This window comes from Myxine glutinosa, chromosome 5, assembly GCF_964187855.1.
Source record: "Myxine glutinosa chromosome 5, kmMyxGlut1.1, whole genome shotgun sequence".
Classification (NCBI taxonomy): Eukaryota; Metazoa; Chordata; class Myxini; order Myxiniformes; family Myxinidae; genus Myxine; species Myxine glutinosa.
Window position 1 is genome coordinate 21,499,296 of NC_136265.1, and position 27,516 is coordinate 21,526,811.

Consider the following 27,516-nt stretch of genomic DNA (forward strand, 5'->3'; position numbering starts at 1 on the left):
TAGTGCCGGCCCGATGGTCAGCTCGCCCGACATGGCAGGAATCCTGCGGCCTGGTCGAACCGGTGGCAGCGCTATCCATACCTGGTTTAATCGTGGGCCGTACCCTTGTAAAAACGGACGGGCCGGTGGTGGCCGTCCGAGTAATTAATACTAGCACAGAACCACGCACTATAGTGAGGGGCACGAAGGTAGCTGGCTGCACCCCAGTTAGAGAAGTCGCGTCAGTGAGGGGCGAGAACGTCCAGCCGAGCCGGCCCCAGGGGGAGCCTTCAATAAGTTCTAGGAATTGGCCCGATCCCATTTGCGAGATGGTAAATCGTAGTAGTGTAGAGTTGGGAGGTACCCAGAGGGAGGCCTTACACAAACTGGTTGGGTCCCATTTGGACCTCTTCTCCTTGTCCACCGAGGATATTGGACGTACGGGCCTGGTGAAACATCAGATCCACACCGGTGAGGCCCGGCCTATTCGTCAGGCCGCCCGACGGCTCCCTTGGAGCAAGAGGGCGGAAGCTGACGAGCAGGTTGAAAAAATGCTCGACGCAGGTGTGATCGAGCCCTCGGGAAGTCCTTGGATGTCACCTGTTGTGCTGGTCAAAAAGAAAGATGGGACCACGCGGTTCTGCGTGGACTATCGCCAGCTAAACAACGTGACACTCAAGGACTCATATCCCCTGCCAAGAATTGATGACACCCTCGATGCCGTTGCGGGCTCAAATTGGTTCACAACTTTGGACCTCAAGAGTGGGTATTGGCAGGTGGAGATGGATAGGGCAGGGAAGGAGAAAACGGCATTTTCCACAGGTAAGGGACTGTATCAGTTTACTGTGATGCCGTTTGGTTTGTGTAACGCCCCCGCCACCTTTGAAAGATTGATGGAGCATGTACTGGGCGGCATGCCATGGCAATCATGCCTGGTGTACCTGGATGACGTCCTGGTACATGCCCAAACGTTCCCCCAGGCAGTAGCTAATTTGGACCAGGTGTTCGGGTGCCTCAGACAGGCAGGGTTGAAGCTGAACCCGAGTAAGTGCACTTTGTTTGCAAGAGAGGTGGCCTACCTAGGTCACGTGATCGGCCGCGAGGGGGTAAAAACGGACCCAGACAAAATTAAAGCGGTAGAGGAGTGGCCCGCACCACGTACCATCAAGGAGGTGCGGGGATTTTTGGGACTCTGCTCCTACTACCGGCGCTTTGTGGCGAAATTTGCGGAGTTGGCCCGTCCCCTCCACCGGCTTACGGAGAAGGGGACGTGATTTAATTGGACGCGGGAGTGCCACGAGGCCTTCCAAAAATTGAAGGGGTGTCTAACATCCGCACCCCTTCTAGCTTACCCCACTAGCAACGGGGCATTTACCCTGGACACGGATGCGAGCCAGGAAGGATTGGGCGCAGTTTTGTCTCAGACACAGGAGGGCGTGGAGAGAGTGATTGGTTACTATAGTCGGGCCTTAAGTAGGCCCGAGCGAAATTATTGCGTCACTCGCAAAGAGTTATTGGCTATGCTGGCTGCCATGAACCATTTCCACCCGTACCTGTACGGGCGGAAATTTTTGGTTAGAACTGACCATTCCTCCTTGCAATGGCTCCTTCGGTTCAAGGAACCGGAGGGCCAAATTGCAAGGTGGTTGGAAAAGTTGCAGCAGTACGATTTTGATGTGGCCCATAGGGCCGGGAAGGCCCATGGTAATGCGGACGCACTCTCTCGGCGTCCTTGTCTGGGGGAAAACTGTAAATTTTGTGCGAGACACGAGGAGAGGGAGCAATTGGGCGATTCCGCCCCGATTCTCGTCGTCCGGGCAACCCGGGTGAGAGGGCCAATTTTGCCACTAACCGCGGACGAGGAATTTGGAGAGTTGGCTTGGAGCACGGCCCAGCAGGAGGATCCTGTTCTGGGGCCGGTGTTCCAGTGGGTCAAATTGGGGCAAAGACCAAAGGGGGAAGAGGTCACCCCCCTCGGGGCGCAAACAAAGGCGTATTGGGCTCAGTGGCAGACCCTGGAATTGAAAGGCAACATCTTGTATCGCAAGTGGGTGGAGGTTCCCTCTGATAGAACTTCTTGGCTGGTGATAGTCCCTGACAAATTCAAGAACGTCATATTGCAACAGGTGCATGGTACCCGCTCCGGCGGCCATTTGGGCAGGACAAAGACAATATCTCGGGTCCGCCGGAGGTTCTATTGGGTGAATATGGGGCGCGACATACAGGACTGGTGTCGGAGATGCGACGCCTGTTCTGCCAAAAAGGGACCAGCACGGAGGACGAGGGCCCCCCTTCAATTACATCAGGTGGGGGCCCCCCTTGAGCGGGTGGCTATGGATATTCTAGGACCGCTGCCCCGCACCCGCCAAGGTAATAAGTATATCCTCGTTGTAATGGACTATTTCACCAAGTGGCCGGAGGCCTATGCCCTCCCCAACCAAGAAGCAGGGGTGGTAGCACAGGCCTTCGTAGAAGGATTTGTATGTCGGCACGGGATTCCACAGGAGCTGCACACCGATCAGGGTCGAAATTTTGAAAGTCAATTACTAAAAGATGTGTGCAGACTCCTGTCAATTCGGAAAACCAGGACCACGCCCTTGCGGCCACAATCTGACGGGATGGTGGAAAGGTTCAATCGAACATTGATCCAACAACTGGCATTGTTCACCACCACCCGTCAGGATGACTGGGACGAACATCTCCCGTACCTGTTGATGGCCTACCGAACTAGCCAGCACGGGGCCACCGCATGCAGTCCAGCGTTGCTTATGTATGGGCGGGAGTTACGGGCTCCCGCCGACTTGCTATGCGGTCCCGTGCCAGACACCACGGACACACCGCCGAGGGAGGGGTACGCACGTCACCTGGAGGAAGGCATGGAGCGGGTCCATGCCTTCGCCCGCCGCCAGCTCCATCTGGCGGGGGCCAAGATGAAGCGCAGGTACGACGACCGGAGCCAGGGGAGTCAATACGCTCCGGGGATGAAGATTTGGTTCTTTAATCCCCGGAGGCGGAAGGGAAGGTGCCCAAAACTCACCTCCCCCTGGCAAGGCCCGGGAGTCGTCCTGTCACAAATCTGTGACGTGGTCATTAAGATCAAAATGGGGCCACGGACCCCCCCTCGGATCGTCCATGCCGACCGGATAAGACCTTATGCCGGCGAGCAGGCGCCCTCATGGATCGCCTCGGCTCTAGATGCCGAGGCAGGACCCAGTACCTCTTGCGACGGGGGCTCGTAGCGTCAGAGGACTGGGGGAATGGTAGTGAGAGATGCCCCGCTGTGGTGGGATGGCAACTCTGTCATCCCTCACAAGGTGGGGGCAAAGGAGCACTAGCTTAGGGGGTGTATGGCAGTGGAAAACTAGCCCGGGTGGGTTAGGATATGGTGTGTAGGGATCTAGCGAAGATTGACATTAGGTGACGTTAAGTTTAGTTAGTGACTGATACCTGTAGTGGGGACGCAGGTAGATTAGTATGGATGATAATGACGTGGGAGCGCAATAGTTTAAAGGGACGACTGGGAAGCGCAAGTTTCAGAGGGGAGAAGTTAGCTGAGATGATGCCGTGTGTGTGAGGATTGAACAGGTGAGAATGGAACAGGTGTGATTGCACAGGTGTGCAACTGAACAGGTGTGTGGAGCAGTGTATGAGTGAGTGATGGTGATGTGTGTTGCGTTGACCAACTGGTCCAGAAAGAGGAGGAGGGTGCAGGTGGCACCAGGTAGGATTGCACAGGTGTGCAACAACAGGTGAATGAAAGACAGGTGTATGGAATAAATGGTCTGGAGTATTGGAATGGATGGTCGTGGAGTGAGTATGGTGGAAATTGTGGAGTGGAGTGGATGGTGCGAAGGTGTGAATGGGGGAAGAGTGGACCCCCATCACGGATACCCGGGGCGGGTAGTGTAAGTGTTAGGTAGAGGGTACAGGTAAATTGTGGTTGGATATTGGCATCTGTGGTGCGGTTGGAAGAATGATGTTTGGATGGGTGCATTAGTGTTGTGGAAATGGCTGGGCGTGTAGCCTGTTAGTGTGTGTAGTTGGTTTGGGCACTCCACCACTGTAAGGATGTCGGCCAGGTGAGGCCGCAGGTGGGCTCTGGGAGCCGGTAGTAGTTGTTGTGGATGGGGCCCGAGGATCCGGAGGACGGACCCGGGTAGCCCAGTGCCAGAGGGCACCATGGGGTGACAGAGCCAGGAGAGGGGCTGCCCCCAGTTAGATAGGTTAGGGTGAGGAGCTAGGTAAGCTCGGGTGGCAACTACAGTGGTGGAGGTGTGCAGGTGGGTAGACCTGTTGGGAGAACCACACGTCGCGGCCCAGAAATTGTGCGAGGGCACCGGGAGATGAATCGGGGGAGTGAGACCCCAAATTGAAAAGCACCACAGTTTGGCCAATGGGAATTGGTTTTCAGAACCCATAGTGTAAGTTGGCCAATGGATTGGCAGGGAAAGACCCCGGGTAGTGTAAAGTGTGTTAAAGTCATTTAGAGGATAGTTAGGATGAAGGATCTCCTCGCACCATCTGCATCCACTCACCTGAGGTGACAGGTACTCCACACCATGCCATGTTTTGATTATTTTTTATGATGCAAATGTTTGGATTGTGAGACGCATCATGACGTGGGTGTGACATTGTGCGTAATTCCATCTCTCCCTCCTTATGAGGATTGATGATGAATTGGTGATGGCAAATTTTGAAGTAGAGGGATTGTGGAGACGAATTTGGTATAGGGGAAATATGGGGAAGACGTGACAGTAGTGACGAATTGGTAATGTGTAGATTTTGTACATATGGGGTAAGGGCAAGGGTAGGCTAGGTAACAGGGGGGTGACGTACGGTAGGGACGAGCTTTCTCACTTCGCCCTCCGTACGCATTTCGCCTTGCATTGCCTTTTTGATGTGTACCCTTGAGACCTTACCCCTCGCTCATCTGTCTTGTCCCCCCTTTTTGTCTCCCACATGAGGACCTGAGCGCCGTTGGGCGCCGAGGGGAGCGTGTGTGGGTCGGCCATTGTGCGCCCGAAATTCCCAGAACCAGCTGTCTGCATCGATGCACCACATTATGGACCACATGTCAGTGGCCGAGCACCACTTATGGACCCCATGGGTTGGGGCAAGGCCCCTCTGCTGGAACCGGCCATGAGGGCCCGAAATCTTGCTGGCGGACCTTGGCCACAGGGCACCGATGCCCCACAGGTGAACCACACGTAGTCGGCCCTGTGGGCCATAAATAAAGATAAATAAAATGGACACGTTTGGGCAAGCTTTATTGCAAATAGGCCGCCAGTAAGCAAAGCAAATGAAAATGACAACAACTGGAAGAAATAATAATAACCAGCAGAGGGAGCCGAAGAGCAAGAGACACCTGCAGGGTTGGGTTTGTTGGATTTATTTTATTGATGAACAGTGGTGACTGCACTGATTGGTGCTTGAGGGTGTGTTGGTGCGTTATAGGTGCTTTCATGGTGCATTGATGCAGAGCAGACTGTCTCCCCCCCAGAAAGAACAATTACAGGTCCTGGGTTAGTTTTGTAAATAAAAGCAGAGTCATTGTAAATAATGCTCCCCACCGTCAGTGTATAGTTTGAAGACCATTCCGCAATTCGGTTAACTGTGGGCGAAAGTCTGTTAGGCAGGGTGCAATGGAGCAGCGGGACACATTTATTTATGTTTAAACTGTCGCACTCAGGGTCAGGTTAAAAATAGAGGGAACTACACCTACGTGTCACGCTAAAGCTAAAAGTTGTAGGCCCGGGACGTGCCTAAGGGGAGGAGGGTGCAGTGTTGTGGATATGAGAATGTTTTTTTATTTTGTTGTTGTGGTAAAATGTTGTTGTAAAAGGTTGTTGTAAAATATCACCCCTCCTCCCTCCGTTTGTGGTTGTATAAAGGTCAAAGGGCGTTTCCGTAGTTAGTCCATAAAACATACATGCAGGACACGATATATCCTTTCTTTTGACAGTTATATCCTTATTATGTGTATTAGATAAGGCTGTGTCTCCCATTAATTGAAATACTCCATTGCACCAGTGAAAGAGAATAGATCCCCTTCCATTCCCATCCCCAGAAATCCCCATTTCCTTCACATCCCCCCTTTCGTGATTGCCGACCCTCGATTGCCATATTACATCCCCTCTCGTCATTGCTGAGCCTCGATTCCCAATCACCTCCCCTCCAATAACCGCCATTGACCACGAGGCTCGAGTCAGGGAAGAAAGGCGTGTCTCCACCTCGTCATAGAGGGGGAGGAGTGAACCAGCCCCGCTCGACCAACCATGAGCCAGGGGTTTGGCTACAGAGGGCGGAGGAAGAGCGGTCGGGGAGGTTCGCAAAGGTTGAGGGGCGGGGGCCTATATAACCCAAGGCAGGGGTGTGGCCAAAAGGAGATGAGTTTTAACCGGCAGACACAAGGGAGCCCAAGCCGTGGAGAGGAGTCAGAGAGATTCGCTTTTGCAAGAGACTGGAAGAGTTGAGCTTTTACCAGAGACAAGACGGTTGAGCTTTTACAGAGAAGAGAGAACCCGTCACACCAAGGCTCCACCAAGCTCCGTGTTGGCTCCACCGAGCGTTCCCCTCCACCAAGCTCCGTGTTGGCTCCACCGAGCGTTCCCCTCCACCAAGCTCCGTGTTGGCTCCACCAAGCTCCGTGTTGGCTCCACCAAGCTCCGTGTTGGCTCCACCAAGCTCCGTGTTGGCTCCACCAAGCGTGCACCTCCAGCCGTCCACCTTCTGCCATTCCTGGCATTCCCCGAGTGAGTCAGTGTCTTTGTTTGTGCTGTCCTGGGTAGTTAAGTCAAGTCTGCATAAGCTAATCATTTTCACTGTGTCACCTGCGTCTCATGTGCCTGTAAATAAACGTGCCTGCTTTCTTCTTGCTTATGTGTGTACATAGTAAATAAATTTAGTAGTATTTCCAACTTCTTTGCCTTCGTTTTCCTCTTTGCATTCGTCGTTTTTGTCTTTTCCCCTCATTGGGCAGCTACGGTGCGATACGGCCAAAGTCTGGGTGAATCGGGTGAGTTTTGTTAGGTCGCGGTCTTACACCACCGCTCGGTCTATAACATCTAACCGCGATCTATAACAATATATATAAAACTACGTATATACTACGTATTTCTAAAATCCTGTTTTCTCTTTGTCATGATGAGGTATTGAGTGCAGATTGATGAGGGAAAAAATGAATTTAAACGATTTCAGTATAAGGCTGCAACATAACAAAATGTGAAAAAGTGAAGGGGTCTGAATACTTTCTGAATGCATTGCACGTCCGCCAGGCTGAACAGTTTATGTTTTGTATCCCACTGATAGGCTGGATCTGGATTCGGACATGAACGAAAATCCAATCGGTTTGTTCTTGTCGCCAAAACAATTCATCCCCCAAGTTTTGCCATAACTCATCCACAACTTTAAAAAATATCATGTTTCAAATATTATAAAATATCGCTTTTCACCTGATCTCTCAAGAGTGAAGAATCACTTAAAAATAATATATTTCTCTTATCCGAAACCATATTCAGATCTTCACCCAAATCGAATCGATTCGTCCATGTCACACACCCAACCTGTCCACCAAGTTTAGTCCAAATCCGTCCATAACATTTTGAGATATTGTGCTACGTATCGGTTTTGGCCCCATCTTCAAATGGTGAAGAAGCACTTTTAAAATTCTACAAGCCGGATCCGGATTCGGATCTCCCCAAAATCTAATCATTTCATCCTTGTCACATACGCTACCTCTCTGTCAAATGTCGTCCAAATCCGTCCACAATTTTTTCAGATATCTTGTTCACAGACAAACAAACAATCACTCGCAGAGTGAAAAATGAGTCATATGAGCGAAAAATCACTCACAGAGCGACACTTGGCAAAATATAACAAAGTATCCGGCTATCTACTCTCAAGACTGAACTCTCAAACCTGTCGCCTTCCTCCAAATCCTGCAGGCGTCTGGTCAAATCTGTTTCTGGTGTTTGTTCCCCTTCTATTCCTCAAGTCAGTGTTCTGGGCCCTGTGCTTTTTCTCGTCTTAATTAATGATCTATCCGATGCTCTGGAAAATCCTCTCGCATGTCGTTCAATCATGACAAATCTCACCCCCTCACCATGTCTCTCCGAAAGCACCGTCTGGAAAACCCTCCATATACTTTCTCAAGAATCCTCTCCACAACAAAAACAACTGTTGGAGAAGATCGTCATGGGGCCCGAAAGGCAAACCCCTGCTACAGCAGGGGAAATGGCCTTAAAATGCCTGTTGTGTGTGCATGTCTCTAATAATACATTCAGTGGAATATCTTTTTGACGTCAAAAATAATTGGTGGTTGAATTCAGTGACCTGATATGCGAATCGACTTCAAATTTTCCGTTAATCGGATGAAAATTGAAAATTTTAGAAATCTGGCCTATTTTGACATTTTGGCCTACACTGATCTCAAAAATAGTTGGTGGTTGAATTCAGCAAGCTGACATTAAAATGATATGCAAATTCAAGTAAATCAAATGAAAATTGAAGATTTTAGAGGTTTGTAAAGGTTGTTGACCTTTGCCCGATGTTGACCTTGAAAATAGATGGAGGTCGAATTCAGTCAGCTGATGTGCATATCCCATTAAAATTTCAAGTCAATCAGATGACAATTGAGGACTTCAGAAATTTGAAAAAAAGTGGTTGATCTTTGGCCTTTGTTGACTTTTGACCTTTGACCTCAAAAATAAATCGGTTTCTGTCGGACCACCAACTCTACCATTTGGTGCAGTTTCGTGAAGAACGATTTAAAATTGTGACCTGACGGCAAGTATACGTGAGCGGACAGACAAACACACAAACCGGAGTGATCAATATACTGGTCAAAAAATGCTTTTTGACAAGAAGCAAACAGAGAGATAGGGGTGAAAACAACCTCCGTACACCTTTGGTGGCAGAGGTAAAAAATAAAAATAATAATCAGAACACAAGTCAGGAGATGACGATGGTTCACGAGCGAGCGGTATTCTTCGGTTTGATATTGAAAATTCGGTTCGATTCCGACAACTTTGAAAATTTGACCTTTGTGACCTTCAAATGTTCAAAACGAAGGTCACTGACCTTTAAATGAGATAGAAAATAATGTATAATCAGTTATGAGGTTAGTTAGCTACACAATACCGAAAATTTGGTTAGATTCCGACAACTTTGAAAATGTGACCTTTGTGACCGTCAAAGGTCGAAGATTCTGAAATTTGTTGGAAAACTTGTATTTCATGATGCATGTGATAATATAAGATCATGTACGACATTTCACCCTCTGTAATAAAATGTAACAATGCGAATGCAAAATGTAATAAGCGAACAATGTAATAAAACCATCAAAAAATCGACTTTTATAAATTTTGTGACCTTGTCCTTGGTTCAAAAATGAAAAATCGAGCTAGAATGGGGTGAGACACATGACATTGGCCTCACCAAATACCAAAACCCCTGTCAGATTCCACCAACTCCCTCGGAGAAGATGTAGCTTGAACTCGATTACCCCCCAAAAAGACATTTTTCGGGCGTTGCTCCGCCCACAATGGGCGCAATACGCCCACTCTAGGCAGGACACAACTAGATCATGATATCAACCTCCCACCAAAGTTTCATCAAGATCGGATGATATCATCGGGTAGTTATGCTGCGGACAGACAGACAGACACACAGAGACACAGAGACACACACACACCCATGACGAATATAGTGGTCACTGTTTGATAACTCGTGAATCAATAACGGTTACTTATTGACATGCTGTGTTACATTTAAACTAGAATGACACTCTTCGACGTCACGACATCGACCGATATGCATCTGCCCACGTCATTACATCATTATAATACTTTTATCTTTCTTTTTTTTGTATGCAAGATCGAGGCTCGTGAAAGAGCGAACATTAATCACACAAAAAGTCAAACCGACACAAAAAACACAAAATAAGGGGAGCGGTAGACAAGATGGGGAGAGAGGGGGAAGGACACAACCACAACATTTGAGAGCGGGGACATCGAGAGAACTGTGGGAGGGAGAGGGCTTGGGGGATGTGGGAGAGGAAAAAACATCTGGACACTGCAAGGACCTCCAGGAAAGAAGTTGGAATTTCGAAAAAGTGAATCTGGGGTGAATTAGCACAGGCAGAAAAGATCAAGGTTTTGGATGGGGGAAGATAAGAGATGGTGGTGAACAGCTGTTTTAAAGACCTGGAGGGAGGAGTGGGATTGAAGGGAGTGGGGGAGTTTGTTCCAGAAGTGGGGGAAAAGGGGAATGAAAGAGTGAAGGTGAGCAGAGAGCCCAGATTTTGGCAGTTTAACCATAAGAGGGTTGCTGGCAGATCTTGTGCGACCTGTAGGAATATTTGGGGGACAGAGCACAGAGAGAGCTGGGGGAGCAAGGCCGGAGAGGAGTCGGTAGAAGACAGAAAGACCATGAGTGAAAGGCCCTCGGAGTTAGCTTCATCGCAGGAGACTGCTTCACGGCCGACTTGTACGAAGTTTGATATAAATAAACTCAGCTGTTCTCAAGTAATCACATTTTTACCTGACATGACCTCTGTTCTTTGACCTTGGGACCTCAAAATCTAATCAGTTAATCCTTACATAATTATGCATGTTTGTAACAACTTTAAATTGGATCACTTTAGCCATTCTCAAGTTACAGACATATTACAGACTTTGACCTTTGACTTGATCGATGGAGGCATAAAAATACGTCACCTACCAGATTTGGGTGTTGATCCACCATCCTGAAATTGGAGACTGCAGAAATCACTGAGCCCGATTCCACAGAAACCAGAATCGTGGTCCAGATGCACATTTTGGGATCCGAAAATCTTTTCACAGAAACTGGAAAGTTCCCGAATAACATTCTCCAAGTTGAAGAAAATGCTTCCCAAAAGGGAAGAACCTGCAATCTGGACATATTGCGGCTTCGAAAAAGAATTCATAAATTTACAGAAGTCAGCATACATTGCAAATTGAAATTTCTCTTTGGCGAGAGAGAGGAGCTCGTCCCGCAATGGATCCGACTCAGTACAAGCTCGAATAACCTTCTGATTCTCAATTCCAAGCTTATCGATCACTGCTTGGGCTGTTTCTGCTCTCAGTCCTTGTGATTGGAGCCATTCCAAGAAGCTCTCCATTTCACCAATGACCTGCCAGGGATACAAAGCTCATGTTAATCACAGAAAGGTTATACATGTTATTTTCTTCACTCAGTTTGGAATATTTTGTGAGTCATAATCATATGCAATTTGATCACATATCCAGTTAAACGGTAAACGTATCCAGCTTGTTCACCACACATATTGATTTGGGATACCGTTATCCTGAAGAGCCCATAATAAGGGCATAAGCTGGATCGGCCACTCTAATTCCAGGTATTTGTGACCAAAAATATCTGTCTTCAAAGACCTGAGTACCACATGGATGCTCTCCCAGTCTGAAATTGATGTGTTGGTATAATTTACGAAAACGACATCAGCATCACGTCACGTTCAGGGTCACAGTTGTTCCTCATGTTTAATACACACGGACATATAAAACATGTTTTTTATTTTCCTCTCACTGCAATTGTCTCACTGTTACGGATTCGTAACTTCCGTTATTGGGGTTTTCACCCACTTGACATGTTTCTGATATTAGGTATTATTGTCATTCTCAAAAGGTTTATTATTCAGGAACAGCTATCTAAAGTTAAAAAGGTTAACTTAAATGATACAGGAAATCGTGGACCGGAAAACGACGAGCGAGGAAGGGGAGGCGGTGAGAAAAGTCGGAGAAGAAGCTGGTTGCTTTGCGTTCTGGATCGACCGTTGTCGAGCAAGAGACACGAGTGAACTTTGGGGTTTCCTGGAAAGGGATTCCGCGATAGAGTTATTATCGCTGTGACTGATCAGACCTGCGTGTCAGGTTGGCGTTGGATTCGGAGGAACCATCGTCGTGTGATTAAGTCTCAAGTACGAGCCGTCCGCCATTTTGACTCATGCGCTTCGCGCGTCGAGCAAGCTTTCCTTGCTTTGTCAACCGTTTCCACCGCAATCAGACGTATCTGTGGTGTGTGTGTGCACCGAGGCTTCTGACGATTACTTTGCGGCTCGCCGACCGTGAACAGTGAAAGTTCGTACCTGGTGGGGGCCTTTGGATTTCCCAGTCGCCGTGAGTGCGCATTTGTGCCACTTTAACCACGTGACCCTTTTCTCCGCTTTGGGCCGCGTGCGCCTTGGTGCCGTTTTGGGCGGCGTGTCTGTGCCTGCCCTCGGAACGAGATTCTGGTTTAGAGTCGACATCGTTCCGTTGATCACTGGAGGGACCAACTCTGAGCTCGAAGACGGGAATATAGACACATTGGGGAAGGTTCTTTCCACTCACTTGGAACACTGCGAGTTACTTTATGCATGCTAGCTGATGGAATAGAGAGTGCACTCTTCATTGTCATTTGTGGTAATGTTATTCCTGTGTGATTTATAATATATTATTGGTTTGTTCATAATCATTGGTGTTGTTTCCTTTTTGATTTCGACACGGAAATATATATTTTTCTGCCGTGATTCCTCCCGGGGTTCGGAGGTATACCGAGACCAGGAGGTCGGGGAGGAACACGTAACAGAAATTGGGGGCTCGTCCAATTGACTCGTGGGCTCGAAATTGGGTCTGCGTCCGGGATATAAAATTCCTTAAATTTAGTCCGGGAAAGATTATTTTTTTTTTTTTTTTTTTTTTTTTTTGCATACAAGATCGAGGCTCGTGAAAGAGCGAACATTAATCACACAGAAAGACAAACAGACACATACAACAAATAACATCGGGAGCGGTAGACAAGATGGGGAGAGAGGGGGAAGGACACAAACAAAACATTTGAGAGCAGGGACCGAGAGACATGGAGACATCGAGAGATCTGTGGGAGGGAGAGGGCTTTGGGGGGAGGCATGTGAAGGGGGGGGGGGGGGAGGGGGTGGGAGAGGTATAAACATATGTACACTGCCAGGACTTCCAGGAAGGAAGTTGGAATTTCAAACAAGGTGGATCTGGGGTGAATTAGTGGGGGTAGAAAAGATCAAGGTTTTGGATGGGGGAAGATAAGAGATGGTGGTGAACAGCTGTTTTAAAGACCTGGAGGGAGGAGTGGGATTGAAGGGAGTGTGGGAGTTTGTTCCAGAGGCGGGAGAAAAGAGGAATGAAAGAGTGAAGGTGAGCAGAGAGCCGAGATTTCGGCAGTTTAACCATCAGAGGGTTGCTGGCAGATCTTGTGCGACCTGTAGGAATATTTGGGGGACAGAGCACAGACAGAGCTGGGGGAGCAAGGCCGGAGAGGAGTCGGTAGAAGACAGAAAGACCACCTACCTGCCTGCGGTGAGTGAGTGAGTGAAAGGCCCTCAGAGATAGCTTCATCGCGGGAGATTCCAATGATTTTGAAAGCTTTGGATTCAACAGCGTGAAGCCGAGCCAGGTGTGAGGCAGGAGCACCAGCCCATAGGGGAGAACAGTATTCCATTGAGCTGCGGATGAAAGCCTTGTATGTGTTGAGGAGCTCAGGTGTGCCGAGGAAGGACTTCGCACGACGGGCTTTGGAGGCCAGCTTGGAAATGTGGTTTTCCCAAGAAAGATCATGGCAGATAGTGAGACCCAAAAGCTTGAGCGACAGAACTTCTTGGAGAGGATTGTTGAGAAAGTAGATGGGAGGGTTGTCCAGTCGATCTTTTCGGAGAGACATAGTAAGAGAGTGAGATTTGTCAGGATTGAAAGACATGTTCCACTTGTTTGACCAGTCTGTGATTTTGTCCAGGTCTTCAGAGAGAGAGGAGGCTGCAGACTGCCGATCTGAGGGAAGAGGAATGCAGCGGCAGAGAGTGGAGTGATCAGCAAAGAGATAGAGAGGATTTTCCAGAGAGTCGGAGAGATCATTGATAAAGACCAGAAAAAGCACAGGGCCCAGCACACTGCCTTGGGGAACTCCAGCCTGAACAGGAAGGGGAGATGAGAGAAATCCATTCAGGGCCACACGTTCACTACGACCAGAGAGGAAGTCCGCAAGCCATGCATGGAGATTTCCATGGATACCATAGGAGGAGAGTTTGGTGAGCAGAGCTGGGTGCCAGACCGTATCGAAGGCACGTGATATGTCAAGGGAGACAGCTCTGATTTCCTGTTTGGCATTGAGGACCTCCATCCATTGTTGAGACAGCAGAAGCAGCAAGTCCAGAGTAGAGTGACCTGGTCTGAAACCAAATTGATGATCAGAGATCAAGCCATTGGAGAAGAGGAAAGATTTCATATCCGAAGCAATGATGGATTCCATGACTTTGCTGATAATTGGGAGCAGGCTGATTGGTCTGTAGTTGCAAGGATCTGTTTTTGCACCTTTTTTGTGTAAAGCGGTAATGTTAGCTGATTTCCAGGATGCTGGCAGATGACCTTGAGCAAAAGATAGGGTGAAAAGAACAGAGAGAGGGTGAGACAGAGCGGCAGAGCAGGATTTTAGGACCCGTGGGCTGATGCCGTCTGGTCCAGTTGCAGAATCAGAGTCGAGGTTTGACAAAAACTCCTCCACCTTGTCAGGAGAGAAGGACAGATTCCAGGAGCAGTTGGGTTCGACTGGGAAAGGTGGGAACAGAGAGAGATGGGTTGGGGACTAAGGATTTTGAGGCAAACACAGAGTTGAGGCATTCGGCTTTGTCACGTGCGATGTCAACTGTGTGGCCATTTGAGGTAAGGGAGGGGATGGAGGGGGAACAAACACCAGAAACGGATTTGACCAGACGCCACCAGGATTTGGAGGAAGGAGACAGGTTTGAGAGTTCATTCTTGAGTGAGGAGAGATAGTGCTTCCTGGCACTCCTGAGGGTAGACACACACTTGTTTCGAGCTTGGTGGAAGGAACTGAGATTGCCTTCAGTTGGATTAGCCTTCCAAGAGGCAAAGGCAAGTTGTTTCAGGGCAACTGCCTCACCACAAGATTCAGTGTACCATGGACGGGAGGAAGGGTAAGACAACTGAAGGCGAGATGGGATAAATCTGTGCACGAGAGAGATCAGTTTGCTTTGGAAGAATTCCCAGGAAAAATTGATGTCAGAGGCAGTGGAGATGGGAGACCAATCCAGACGATTGATGGCTGCTTGAAGACCGTCCCAGTTGGCCTGAGTGAAATGCCAGACTCGTCGACGCTGAGGAGGCTCTCTGAGAATGGCCAGAGAGATGTCCACTTTGACAAGCACATGATCAGAAGAACCGATTGGAGCAGAAGAAGAGCAGCAGACATTAGCAGGGAAGTTTGTCATAACCAAGTCTAGAAGAGAAGATACTCCATTGGCTGAGATCCGGGTCGGGAAATTGACAGATTGTGTCAATCCCAGTGAGTCACAGAAGTCCTTTGCTGAGGTGCCATGACTGGTGAGAGAGGAACCCACACCCAACCAGGTGGCATGATGACAGTTGAAGTCACCACATATGAGGAAGAGAGAGTTGGGATGAGTGGATAGAAGTTGGTCCATGTTGTCAGACAGTGAAATGTAGATGGAGTCATCACTGTTTGGGGGACGGTACAGAACACATATGAACAAAAGGTGGGAGCGGAGAGGAAGCCATAGCCAGAGGTACTCCTGGGGGTGAGGAGGAAAGAGGGCAGTGCAAGGAGAGTGAGGAAGAGAGTTTTTGATAAAGATAGCCACCCCACCACCAGGCCGAGGCTCAGGTCTATCATACCGGAGGAGGGAATTCCCTAGCATTCCCAGAATGCCGAAATTTGGAACTTGTTCCAACATTCCCAAATTTTTCCCCAAAAAAATAAATAAATAAAAATAATATTTTGTTTTTTAAAAATTTATTGTGTGAAGGTTAACAGGTGTTAACAATAGTCACCATGGAGTTTGATGCAGAGAAGTTTGCAGTGACCCCTAGTGAAGCACAGTTCAGAGCGTTAGTAAAATCGGACCTCTTGAAATTGGCCAAACATTTTAGCTTGGAGGTCCGAACTAATATGAAGAAGGCAGTGATGCAGACAGTGGCGATACAATCTATGGTGGGATTAGGAGCATGGGAAGAGGTAGCCTGGGATTGGTTACCCGAGGAACAAGAAAATGTGGAGCTCCAAAAAATGGAGATGCAATTGCAGAGCGAGGAAAAAGAGCAACACAGGAAAGAGAACTCCAGGAAAGGTTAAAAGCAGAGGAAAGGAAAGCAGAAAAGGAAAGAGCAGAACAGAAAGAGAACTCCAGGAAAGGTTAGAAGAGAAACAAGCAGAAGAAAGGAGAGTGGAAAGAGAACTCCAGGGGAAAAGAGCAGCACAGAAATGAGAACTCCAGGAAAGGTTAGAAGAGAAACAAGCAGAAGAAAGGAGAGTGGAAAGAGAACTCCAGGAAAAAAGAGCAGCACAGGAACGAGAACTCCAGGAAAGGTTGGAAGAGAAAAAAAGCAGAGGAAAGGAGAGCTGCAAGGGAACTCGAAGCAGAGGAGAGAAAAGCTGAAAGGGAGTTCAAGGACCGTGAAATGGCACATCAGCAGGAAATTAAAGTCAAGGAGCTGGAGTTAATGAGAGAACGGGGAGAGGTACCATCCATGCCGACTGGTTCGACACCTAGTCAGAACACCTGGGATGTTGGCAGACATGTGAGGCTGGTTCCACCCTTCAATGAAAAGGAGGTAGCCAATTTTTCTTTCACACTTTGAGAATGTGGCTCAACTGCTAAACTGGCTTGATGAGTCCTGGACCATATTAGTGCAAAGTGTTCTGGTGGGTAAAGCTCAAGATATTTATTCGGCTTTACCGATTGACCAATGTGCAGATCATGAGATTTTGAAGAAAAACATTCTCAAGGCCTATGAATTGGTCCCGGAAGCTTACCGGCAAAAATTCCGGAATGCCAGGAAGAGGGAGAGTGAGACCCGTGTGGAGTTTGCCAGAATGAAAGAAACCATGTTTGATAGGTGGTGTGATTGAAAAGGGGTTGGGAAAGACTTCGAATTATTGCGACAATTGATCCTGGTGGAGGAATTCCAGCAGTGTGTCCACGAGGACATTAAAGTACATCTAGAGGAAAGGAAAGTACCAAAGTTGTATGAGGCAGCAACCATGGCGGATGACTATGCCTTAACCCACAGGAGGGGGTTCCACAAGCCCAACTTCTCGCCTAGACCTAGCCAGGGGAGCTATGGTACCTCAGGGGCGGAGAACGAAAATTCATGGGGGCGGCCTCGAAATGACTGTGAGGACCACTCTGATACGACTTCGAGAAATCAGAAGACAACAGTTCCAAGGCAGGCGTATCCTCCGGGGGGGCCCGAGGCAGACCACAAGTTTTTCCTCCGGGCCTACTTGCGCTTTTTTCAAGAAACCTGGACATGTGATGTCCCAATGTTATGCCCTGAAAAGGGAAAATCAGGAGCGGAGTCAGACTAGTACCACTCCGAATGCAATGGCAAATGTGAGAAATCGCCCTCAAAAGGGTTACCAACCATTTATTTCAGAGGGGTTTGTGTCACTGGATGGAGCCTCGACTAACCGGAGACCTGTTAGGGCATTGAGGGACACAGGAGCACATCAATCTTTAATGCTTGAAGGCATCTTGCCATTGTCAGAAGAGACGGCAACTGGTGATGGTGTTCGTTTACAGGGGATTGGTGGCTGTGTTAGTGCTCCACTTCATGTCAACCATTTTGAGTCAGATTTGGTGTCAGGACCGGTCACCGTAGGTTTACAAGCCACTCTTCCTGCAGAGGGAGTATCTGTTGTTATCGGGAATGATTTGGCCGGTGGTCAACCCGATGGTTGTTAAAAAGCCCAGTAGGGAAAATAACACCACACCAGTTAGGGATGGCAACAAATGTAGCAAGTTATTTGTAGGTGGACTGAACTTCAAAACGAAGGAAGAAGTTCTGACCTCTGTCTTCAGCAAATATGGACCGCTTTTGGAAGTGCGGTTGGTAAAATACAGGGAAACGCACAAGTCAAGAGGGTTTGGCTTTGTCACATTTGAAAGCACAAAGGACGCCAAAGAGGCAGAGAAGAATTGGAATGGTAAGGATTTGGAGGGTCGGACAATAGCCGTAGAGAAGGCAGGCCGTAGGCGGCGAAGGGGCTACAGAGGAGGACCACGGAGTAGTGGTGGTGGCCGCAATCGATATTATTATGGAGGCTTCCAAAGTTATGGCAGCTCCCAAAGGAAGGATTATCAGAGCAGGGGCCGAGAAGGAGACCGCTATTCATGTGACGACAGTGACAAGTGGTCCAACCGTGATTGTTAGGAAAGTTAGAAAGAGTTGAAGCACTGAATGTGCGGAGCAGCCGAGCAAAGATTCCGACACGGATCAACCGTGAACGCCACGTTCCTAAAGGCGTCCAGGTAGTGAACTTTCCTACACGGATTAACCGTGAACTCCACATTCCTAAAGGCGTCCCTGTAGTGAACTTTCCTACACGGACTAACCATGAACTTCACGTTCCTAAAGGCGTCCATGTAGTGAATATTTCCAGGCCTCACCACCCAACCACCATGGAACCTGGCTCTCAGCTCGGCCTCCGGGGAAAAGTGCTGTAGATTTGCTTGACTTTGGGATTTTTGATCACCACCCCTTAACCTTCATGCAAATGAAACTAAAAGTGAAAAATCCGAGGTTGATGAGATGGAGTTGGCTTTGCAGGAGTTCAACTTGGAAATTGAACATGTAAAGGGCAGGGACAATGTCGTTCCTGATGCTTTGTCCAGAGTGAATTAACTTTAGACATCTCTGTGGGTTGTGTGAAGTTTTGTTGCTTTATTTTTGAGATGTTGATAATTGTTGCTCACGGGAATTGGTAATTTGGGTTTGTGAGTTTATTTTTGTTTGTTTAAAGAGTTTGCAGGCAAAGAAAGTTTTCGCTGTGTTCAAACTTTCTTTCTTGTGGGGGGGGGGGGGGGGGGGGAGTGTTATGGATTCGTAACTTCCGTTATTGGGGTTTTCACCCACTTGACATGTTTCTGATAATAGGTATTATTATTATTCTCAAAAGGTTTATTATTCAGGAACAGCTATCTAAAGTTAAAAAGGTTAACTTAAAATGATACAGGAAATCGTGGACCGGAAAACGCCGAGCGAGGAAGAGGAGGCGGTGAGAAAAGTCGGAGAAGAAGCTGGTTGCTTTGCGTTCTGGATCGACTGTTGTCGAGCAAGAGACATGAGTGAACTTTGGGGTTTCCTGGAAAGGGATTCCGCGATCGAGTTGTTATCGCTGTGACTGATCAAACCTGCGTGTCAGGTTGGCGTTGGATTCGGAGGAACCATGGTCGTGTGATTACGTCTCAAGTACGAGCCGTCCGCCATTTTGACTCGTGCGCTTCGCGCGTCGAGCATACTTTCCTTGCTTCGTCAACCGTTTCCACCACGTTCAGACGTATCTGTGGTGTGTGTGTGTGTGCACCGAGGCTTCTGACGATTACTTTGCGGCTCGCCGACCGTGAACAGTGAAAGTTCGTACCTGGTGTGGGCCTTTGGATTTCCCAGTCGCCGTGAGTGCGCCTTTGTGCCACTTTAACCACGTAAACCTTTTCTCCGCTTTGGGCCGCGTGCGCCTTGGTGCCGTTTTGGGCGGCGAGTCTGTGCCTGCCCTCGGAACGAGATTCTGGTTTAGAGTCGACATCGCTCCGTTGATCACAGGAGGGGCCCAACTCTGAGCTCGAAGACGGGAATATAGAGACATTGGGGAAGGTTCTTTCCACTCACTTGGAACACTGTGAGTTACTTTATGCATGCTAGCTGATGGAATAGAGAGTGCACTCTTAATTGTCATTTGTGGTAATCTTATTCCTGTGTGATTTATAATATATTATTACTTGCAAAATCGAAGATTTTACAAGTATATTGGTCGGTTGTGTTTGTGACTCTGTCTGTCTGTCTGTTTGTTTGTTTGCTTGTTTGTTTGTTTGTCACCGGCCTACAGGTCACAATTTTCAACCGATCTTCACCAAACTTCACCAAGTGGTAGAGTTGGTCAAATGCCAGAAGCCTATTGTTTTTGGGGTCAATAGGTCAAAAGGTCAACATAGGCCAAAGGTCACCAGCTTTGCTAAATTTCTAAAATCCTCAATTTTCATCCGATTGACTTGAAATTTGAAGACCACTAGCATATCTGGTCATTGAATTCAACCACCAAGAATTTTTGAGGTCAACATCGGCCAAATGGTCAACATAGGCCAAATTTCTAAAATCCTCAATTTTCATCCAATTGACTTGAAATTTGGAGAGGACTTGCATTGAATTCAACCACCAAGTATTCTTGAGGTCAACATAGGCCAAATGGTCAACATAGGCCAAATTTCTAAAATCCTAAATTTTCATCCAATTGACTTGAAATTTGAAAAGGACTTGCATATCTCGTCACTGAATTCAACCACAAATTATATTTTAGGTGAACATAGGTCAAAAGGTCAACAGGCCAAATTTCTAAAATCCTCAATTTTCATCCAATTGACTTGAAATTTGAAGAGGACTTGCATATCTGGTCACTGAATTCAACCACCAAGTATTTTTGAGGTCACCATAGGCCATCATGTCACATTGAAAACTTTTGGGGGAGGGCGTATTTTGCAAGTATCGTGCTACGCATGACGTTTTCTTGTTTGTTTGTTTGTCACCGGCCTACAGGTCACAATTTTCAACCGATCTTCACCAAACTTCACCAAGTGGTAGAGTTGGTCAAATGCCAGAAGCCTATTGTTTTTGGGGTCAATAGGTCAAAAGGTCAACATAGGCCAAAGGTCACCAACTTTGCTAAATTTCTAAAATCCTCAATTTTCATCCGATTGACTTGAAATTTGAAGACCACTTGCATATCTGGTCATTGAATTCAACCACCAAGAATTTTTGAGGTCAACATAGGCCAAATGGTCAACATAGGCCAAATTTCTAAAATCCTCAATTTTCATCCAATTGACTTGAAATTTGGAGAGGACTTGCATTGAATTCAACCACCAAGTATTCTTGAGGTCAACATAGGCCAAATGGTCAACATAGGCCAAATTTCTAAAATCCTCAATTTTCATCCAATTGACTTGAAATTTGAAAAGGACTTGCATATCTCGTCACTGAATTCAACCACAAATTATCTATCTATAATTCCAGTAATCTCTGTGTGTTTGTTTGTACGTTTGTACGTTTGTACGTTTGTACGTTTGTTTGTTTGTCTGTGACCGCTGTTTCTCGACAACCACGGGTCCGATATACTTTTAACTTGCCAGGTATATTGCTGGGGACCCGAGGATGTGCCTTTTCAAGGTTTCATATTAATCGGACAATTACTTACCGAGCTATGTCCAAAAAACGATTCAACCAATCAGAGAGCAGCGAACTATCGCGTGTGCCGAACGTGGCGGACACACTCTGCCTCGGATGGCACATTTGAGAGCGTATTCATTTATTTCACGTTTGCAAACTATGTTGGCGCTATACTATGTTTTAAAACTAATAAAAACCCCGGGGGGATTGTCACTGTACTCGCAAGCCGTTCGCCGTTCGCTTTGGCGTTGCGAATGAACCAAAACATTTCATGCACCAAACCATTTCATGTAAAGCGTTCGCCGTTCGCTTTGGCGTTGCGAATGGACCAAAACATTTCATGAACCAAACCATTTCATGTAAATAGAGGGGGGGATATAATTTTAGATATAGATATAGTACGGGCATGCCCTAGTATTTTAGGTGAACATAGGTCAAAAGGTCAACATAGGCCAAATTTCTAAAATCCTCAATTTTCATCCAATTGACTTGAAATTTGAAGAGGACTTGCATATCTGGTCAGTGAATTCAACCACCAAGTATCTTTGAGGTCAACATAGGCCAAAAGGTCAACATAGGCCAAATTTCTAAAATCCTCAATTTTCATCCAATTGACATGAAATTTGAAGAGGACTTGCATATCTGGTCACTGAATTCACCCACCAAGTATTTTTGAGGTCACCATAGGCCATCACGTCACATTGAAAACTTTTGGCGGAGGGCGTATTTTGCAAGTATCGTGCTACGCATGCCGTTTTCTTGTTGGTTTGTTCGTAATCATTGGTGTTGTTTCCTTATTGATTTCGACACGGAAATATATATTTTTCTGCCATGATTCCTCCCGGGGTTCGGAGGTATACAGAGACCAGGAGGTCGGGGAGGAACACGTAACACTCACACACATGTTCCAAAGCGTCTCCACTTTCCTGGAAGTTAAACTTTTCAGGTTCAACACGCATAATCCTGTTATCCCAGAAACTCGGTTTGTGCTTGGATGGGAGACGTATACATCGAAGGCTGGGTGTTGTACGCTTCACACAGCAGAGACAGACAGATAGACTGGCAGAGACAGACACAGACACAGACCGGCACGGAAGAGACAGACACAGACACAGACCGGCACGGAAGAGACAGACACAGACACAGACCGGCACGGAAGAGACAGACACAGACACAGACCGGCACGGAAGAGACAGACACAGACACAGACCGGCACGGAAGAGACAGACACAGACACAGACCGGCACGGAAGAGACAGACACAGACACAGACCGGCACGGAAGAGACAGACACAGACACAGACCGGCACGGAAGAGACAGACACAGACACAGACCGGCACGGAAGAGACAGACACAGACACAGACCGGCACGGAAGAGACAGACACAGACCGGCACGGCAGAGACAGACACAGACACAGACCGGCACGGCAGAGACAGACACAGACCGGCACGGCAGAGACAGACACAGACCGGCACGGCAGAGACAGACACAGACCGGCACGGCAGAGACAGACACAGACCGGCACGGCAGAGACAGACACAGACCGGCACGGCAGAGACAGACACAGACCGGCACGGCAGAGACAGACACAGACCGGCACGGCAGAGACAGACACAGACCGGCACGGCAGAGACAGACACAGACCGGCACGGCAGAGACAGACACAGACCGGCACGGCAGAGACAGACACAGACCGGCACGGCAGAGACAGACACAGACCGGCACGGCAGAGACAGACACAGACCGGCACGGCAGAGACAGACACAGACCGGCACGGCAGAGACAGACACAGACCGGCACGGCAGAGACAGACACAGACCGGCACGGCAGAGACAGACACAGACCGGCACGGCAGAGACAGACACAGACCGGCACGGCAGAGACAGACACAGACCGGCATGGCAGAGACAGACACAGACCGGCACGGCAGAGACAGACACAGACCGGCACGGCAGAGACAGACACAGACCGGCACGGCAGAGACAGACACAGACCGGCACGGCAGAGACAGACACAGACCGGCACGGCAGAGACAGACACAGACCGGCACGGCAGAGACAGACACAGACCGGCACGGCAGAGACAGACACAGACCGGCACGGCAGAGACAGACACAGACCGGCACGGCAGAGACAGACACAGACCGGCACGGCAGAGACAGACACAGACCGGCACGGCAGAGACAGACACAGACCGGCACGGCAGAGACAGACACAGACCGGCACGGCAGAGACAGACACAGACCGGCACGGCAGAGACAGACACAGACCGGCACGGCAGAGACAGACACAGACCGGCACGGCAGAGACAGACACAGACCGGCACGGCAGAGACAGACACAGACCGGCACGGCAGAGACAGACACAGACCGGCACGGCAGAGACAGACACAGACCGGCACGGCAGAGACAGACACAGACCGGCACGGCAGAGACAGACACAGACCGGCACGGCAGAGACAGACACAGACCGGCACGGCAGAGACAGACACAGACCGGCACGGCAGAGACAGACACAGACCGGCACGGCAGAGACAGACACAGACCGGCACGGCAGCGACAGACACAGACCGGCACGGCAGAGACAGACACAGACCGGCACGGCAGAGACAGACACAGACCGGCACGGCAGAGACAGACACAGCCCGGCACGGCAGAGACAGACACGGCCCGGCACGGCAGAGAACGACACCGACCGGCACGGCAGAGACCGACACAGGCCGGCACGGCAGAGACAGACACAGACCGGCACGGCAGAGACAGGCACAGACAGGCACGACAGAGACATGCACAGACAGGCACAGACCGGCACGGCAGAGACAGGCACAGACAGGCACGGCAGAGACAGACACAGACCGGCGCGGCAGAGACAGGCACAGACCGGCACGGCAGAGACAGACACAGACCAGCACGGCAGAGACAGACACAGACCTCCATGGCAGAGACAGAGACAGACACAGACCGGCACGGCAGAGACAGACACAGACCGGCACGGCAGAGACAGACACAGACACAGACCGGCACGGCAGAGACAGACACAGACCGACACGGCAAATACAGACACAGACCTGCACGGCAGAGACAGAGACAGACCGGCACGGCAGAGACAGACACAGACCTGCACGGCAGAGACAGACACAGACCGGCACAGCAGAGACAGACACAGACCTGCACGGCAGAGACAGAGACAGAGACAGAGACAGACCGGCACGGCAGAGACAGACAGACACAGACCGGCACGGCAGAGACAGAGACAGACACAGACCGGCAGAGACAGAGACAGACACAGACCGGCAGAGACAGAGACAGACACAGACCGGCAGAGACAGAGACAGACACAGACCGGCAGAGACAGAGACAGACACAGACCGGCAGAGACAGAGACAGACACAGACCGGCAGAGACAGAGACAGACACAGACCGGCAGAGACAGAGACAGACACAGACCGGCAGAGACAGAGACAGACACAGACCGGCAGAGACAGAGACAGACACAGACCGGCAGAGACAGAGACAGACACAGACAGACCGGCAGAGACAGAGACAGACACAGACCGGCAGAGACAGAGACAGACACAGACCGGCAGAGACAGAGACAGACACAGACCGGCAGAGACAGAGACAGACACAGACCGGCAGAGACAGAGACAGACACAGACCGGCAGAGACAGAGACAGAGACAGACACAGACCGGCAGAGACAGAGACAGACACAGACCGGCAGAGACAGAGACAGACACAGACCGGCAGAGACAGAGACAGACACAGACCGGCAGAGACAGAGACAGAGACAGACACAGACCGGCAGAGACAGACACAGACCGGCAGAGACAGAGACAGACACAGACCGGCAGAGACAGAGACAGACACAGACCGGCAGAGACAGAGACAGACACAGACCGGCAGAGACAGAGACAGACACAGACCGGCAGAGACAGAGACAGACACAGACCGGCAGAGACAGAGACAGACACAGACCGGCAGAGACAGAGACAGACACAGACCGGCACGGCAGAGACAGACACAGACCGGCACGGCAGAGACAGACACAGACCGGCACGGCAGAGACCGACACAGACCGGCACGGCAGAGACATACACAGACCGGCACGGCAGAGACAGACACAGACCGGCACGGCAGAGACAGACACAGACCGGCACGGCAGAGACAGACACAGACCGGCACGGCAGAGACAGACACAGACCGGCACGGGAGAGACAGACACAGACCGGCACGGGAGAGACAGACAGACACAGACCGGCACGGGAGAGACAGGCACAGACCGGCACGGGAGAGACAGGCACAGACCGGCACGGGAGAGACAGGCACAGACCGGCACGGGAGAGACAGGCACAGACCGGCACGGGAGAGACAGGCACAGACCGGCACGGGAGAGACAGGCACAGACCGGCACGGGAGAGACAGGCACAGACCGGCACGGGAGAGACAGACACAGACACAGACCTGCATGGGAGAGACAGACACAGACACAGACCTGCATGGGAGAGACAGACACAGACCGGCACGGCAGACACAGACACAGACCGGCACGGGAGCGACAGATACAGACACAGACCGGCATGGGAGCGACAGATACAGACACAGACCGGCACGGCAGAGACAGACACCGACCGGCACGGCAGAGACAGACACCGACCGGCACGGCAGAGACAGACACCGACCGGCACGGCAGAGACAGACACCGACCGGCACGGCAGAGACAGACACCGACCGGCACGGCAGAGACAGACACAGACCGGCACGGCAGAGACAGACACAGACCGGCACGGCAGAGACAGACACAGACCGGCACGGGAGAGACAGACACAGATCGGCACGGGAGAGACAGACACAGACCGGCAGAGACAGACACAGACCGGCAGAGACAGACACAGACCGGCACGGCAGAGACAGACACAGACCGGCACGGCAGAGACAGACACAGACCGGCACGGCAGAGACAGACACAGACCGGCACGGCAGAGACAGACACAGACCGGCACGGCAGAGACAGACACAGACCGGCACGGCAGAGACAGACACAGACCGGCACGGCAGAGACAGACACAGACCGGCACGGCAGAGACAGACACAGACCGGCACGGCAGAGACAGACACAGACACAGACCGGCACGGCAGAGACAGACACAGACCGGCACGGCAGAGACAGACACAGACCGGCACGGCAGAGACAGACCGGCATGGCAGAGACAGACACAGACCGGCACGGCAGAGACAGACACAGACCGGCACGGCAGAGACAGACACAGACCGGCACGGCAGAGACAGACACAGACCGGCACGGCAGAGACAGACACAGACCGGCACGGCAGAGACAGACACAGACCGGCACGGCAGAGACAGACACAGACCGGCACGGCAGAGACAGACACAGACCGGCACGGCAGAGAACGACACCGGCCGGCACGGCAGAGACCGACACAGGCCGGCACGGCAGAGACAGACACAGACCGGCACGGCAGAGACAGGCACAGACAGGCACGACAGAGACAGGCACAGACAGGCACAGACAGGCACAGACCGGCACGGCAGAGACAGGCAGAGACAGGCACGGCAGAGACAGACACAGACCGGCGCGGCAGAGACAGGCACAGACCGGCACGGCAGAGACAGACACAGACCAGCACGGCAGAGACAGACACAGACCTCCATGGCAGAGACAGACACAGACACAGACCGGCAAGGCAGAGACAGACACAGACCGGCACGGCAGAGACAGACACAGACCGGCACGGCAGAGACAGACACAGACCGGCACGGCAGAGACAGACACAGACCGGCACGGCAGAGACAGACACAGACCGGCACGGCAGAGACAGACACAGACCGGCACGGCAGAGACAGACACAGACCGGCACGGCAGAGACAGACACAGACCGGCACGGCAGAGACAGACACAGACCGGCACAGCAGAGACAGACACAGACCGGCACGGCAGAGACAGACACAGACCGGCACGGCAGAGACAGACACAGACCGGCACGGCAGAGACAGACACAGACCGGCACGGCAGAGACAGACACAGACACAGACCGGCACGGCAGAGACAGACACAGACCGACACGGCAAATATAGACACAGACCTGCACGGCAGAGACAGAGACAGACCGGCACGGCAGAGACAGACACAGACCTGCACGGCAGAGACAGACACAGACCGGCACGGCAGAGACAGACACAGACCGGCACGGCAGAGACAGACACAGACCGGCACGGCAGAGACAGACACAGACCGGCACGGCAGAGACAGACACAGACCGGCACGGCAGAGACAG

At 50.3% G+C, this 27,516-nt stretch overlaps 1 protein-coding gene across 1 annotated transcript in view; it reads right to left on the minus strand.

The window, feature by feature from the left end:
* LOC137427864 (uncharacterized) overlaps nucleotides 1-27,516 on the minus strand; it is a 182,361-nt gene that overhangs the window by 142,804 nt on the left and 12,041 nt on the right. The window contains exon 2 of the mRNA XM_078777257.1: nucleotides 10,699-11,131. Coding sequence (XP_078633383.1) covers nucleotides 10,699-11,119 — 421 coding nt within the window. The 5' untranslated portion in view covers nucleotides 11,120-11,131. The remainder of the gene's footprint in view (nucleotides 1-10,698; nucleotides 11,132-27,516) is intronic.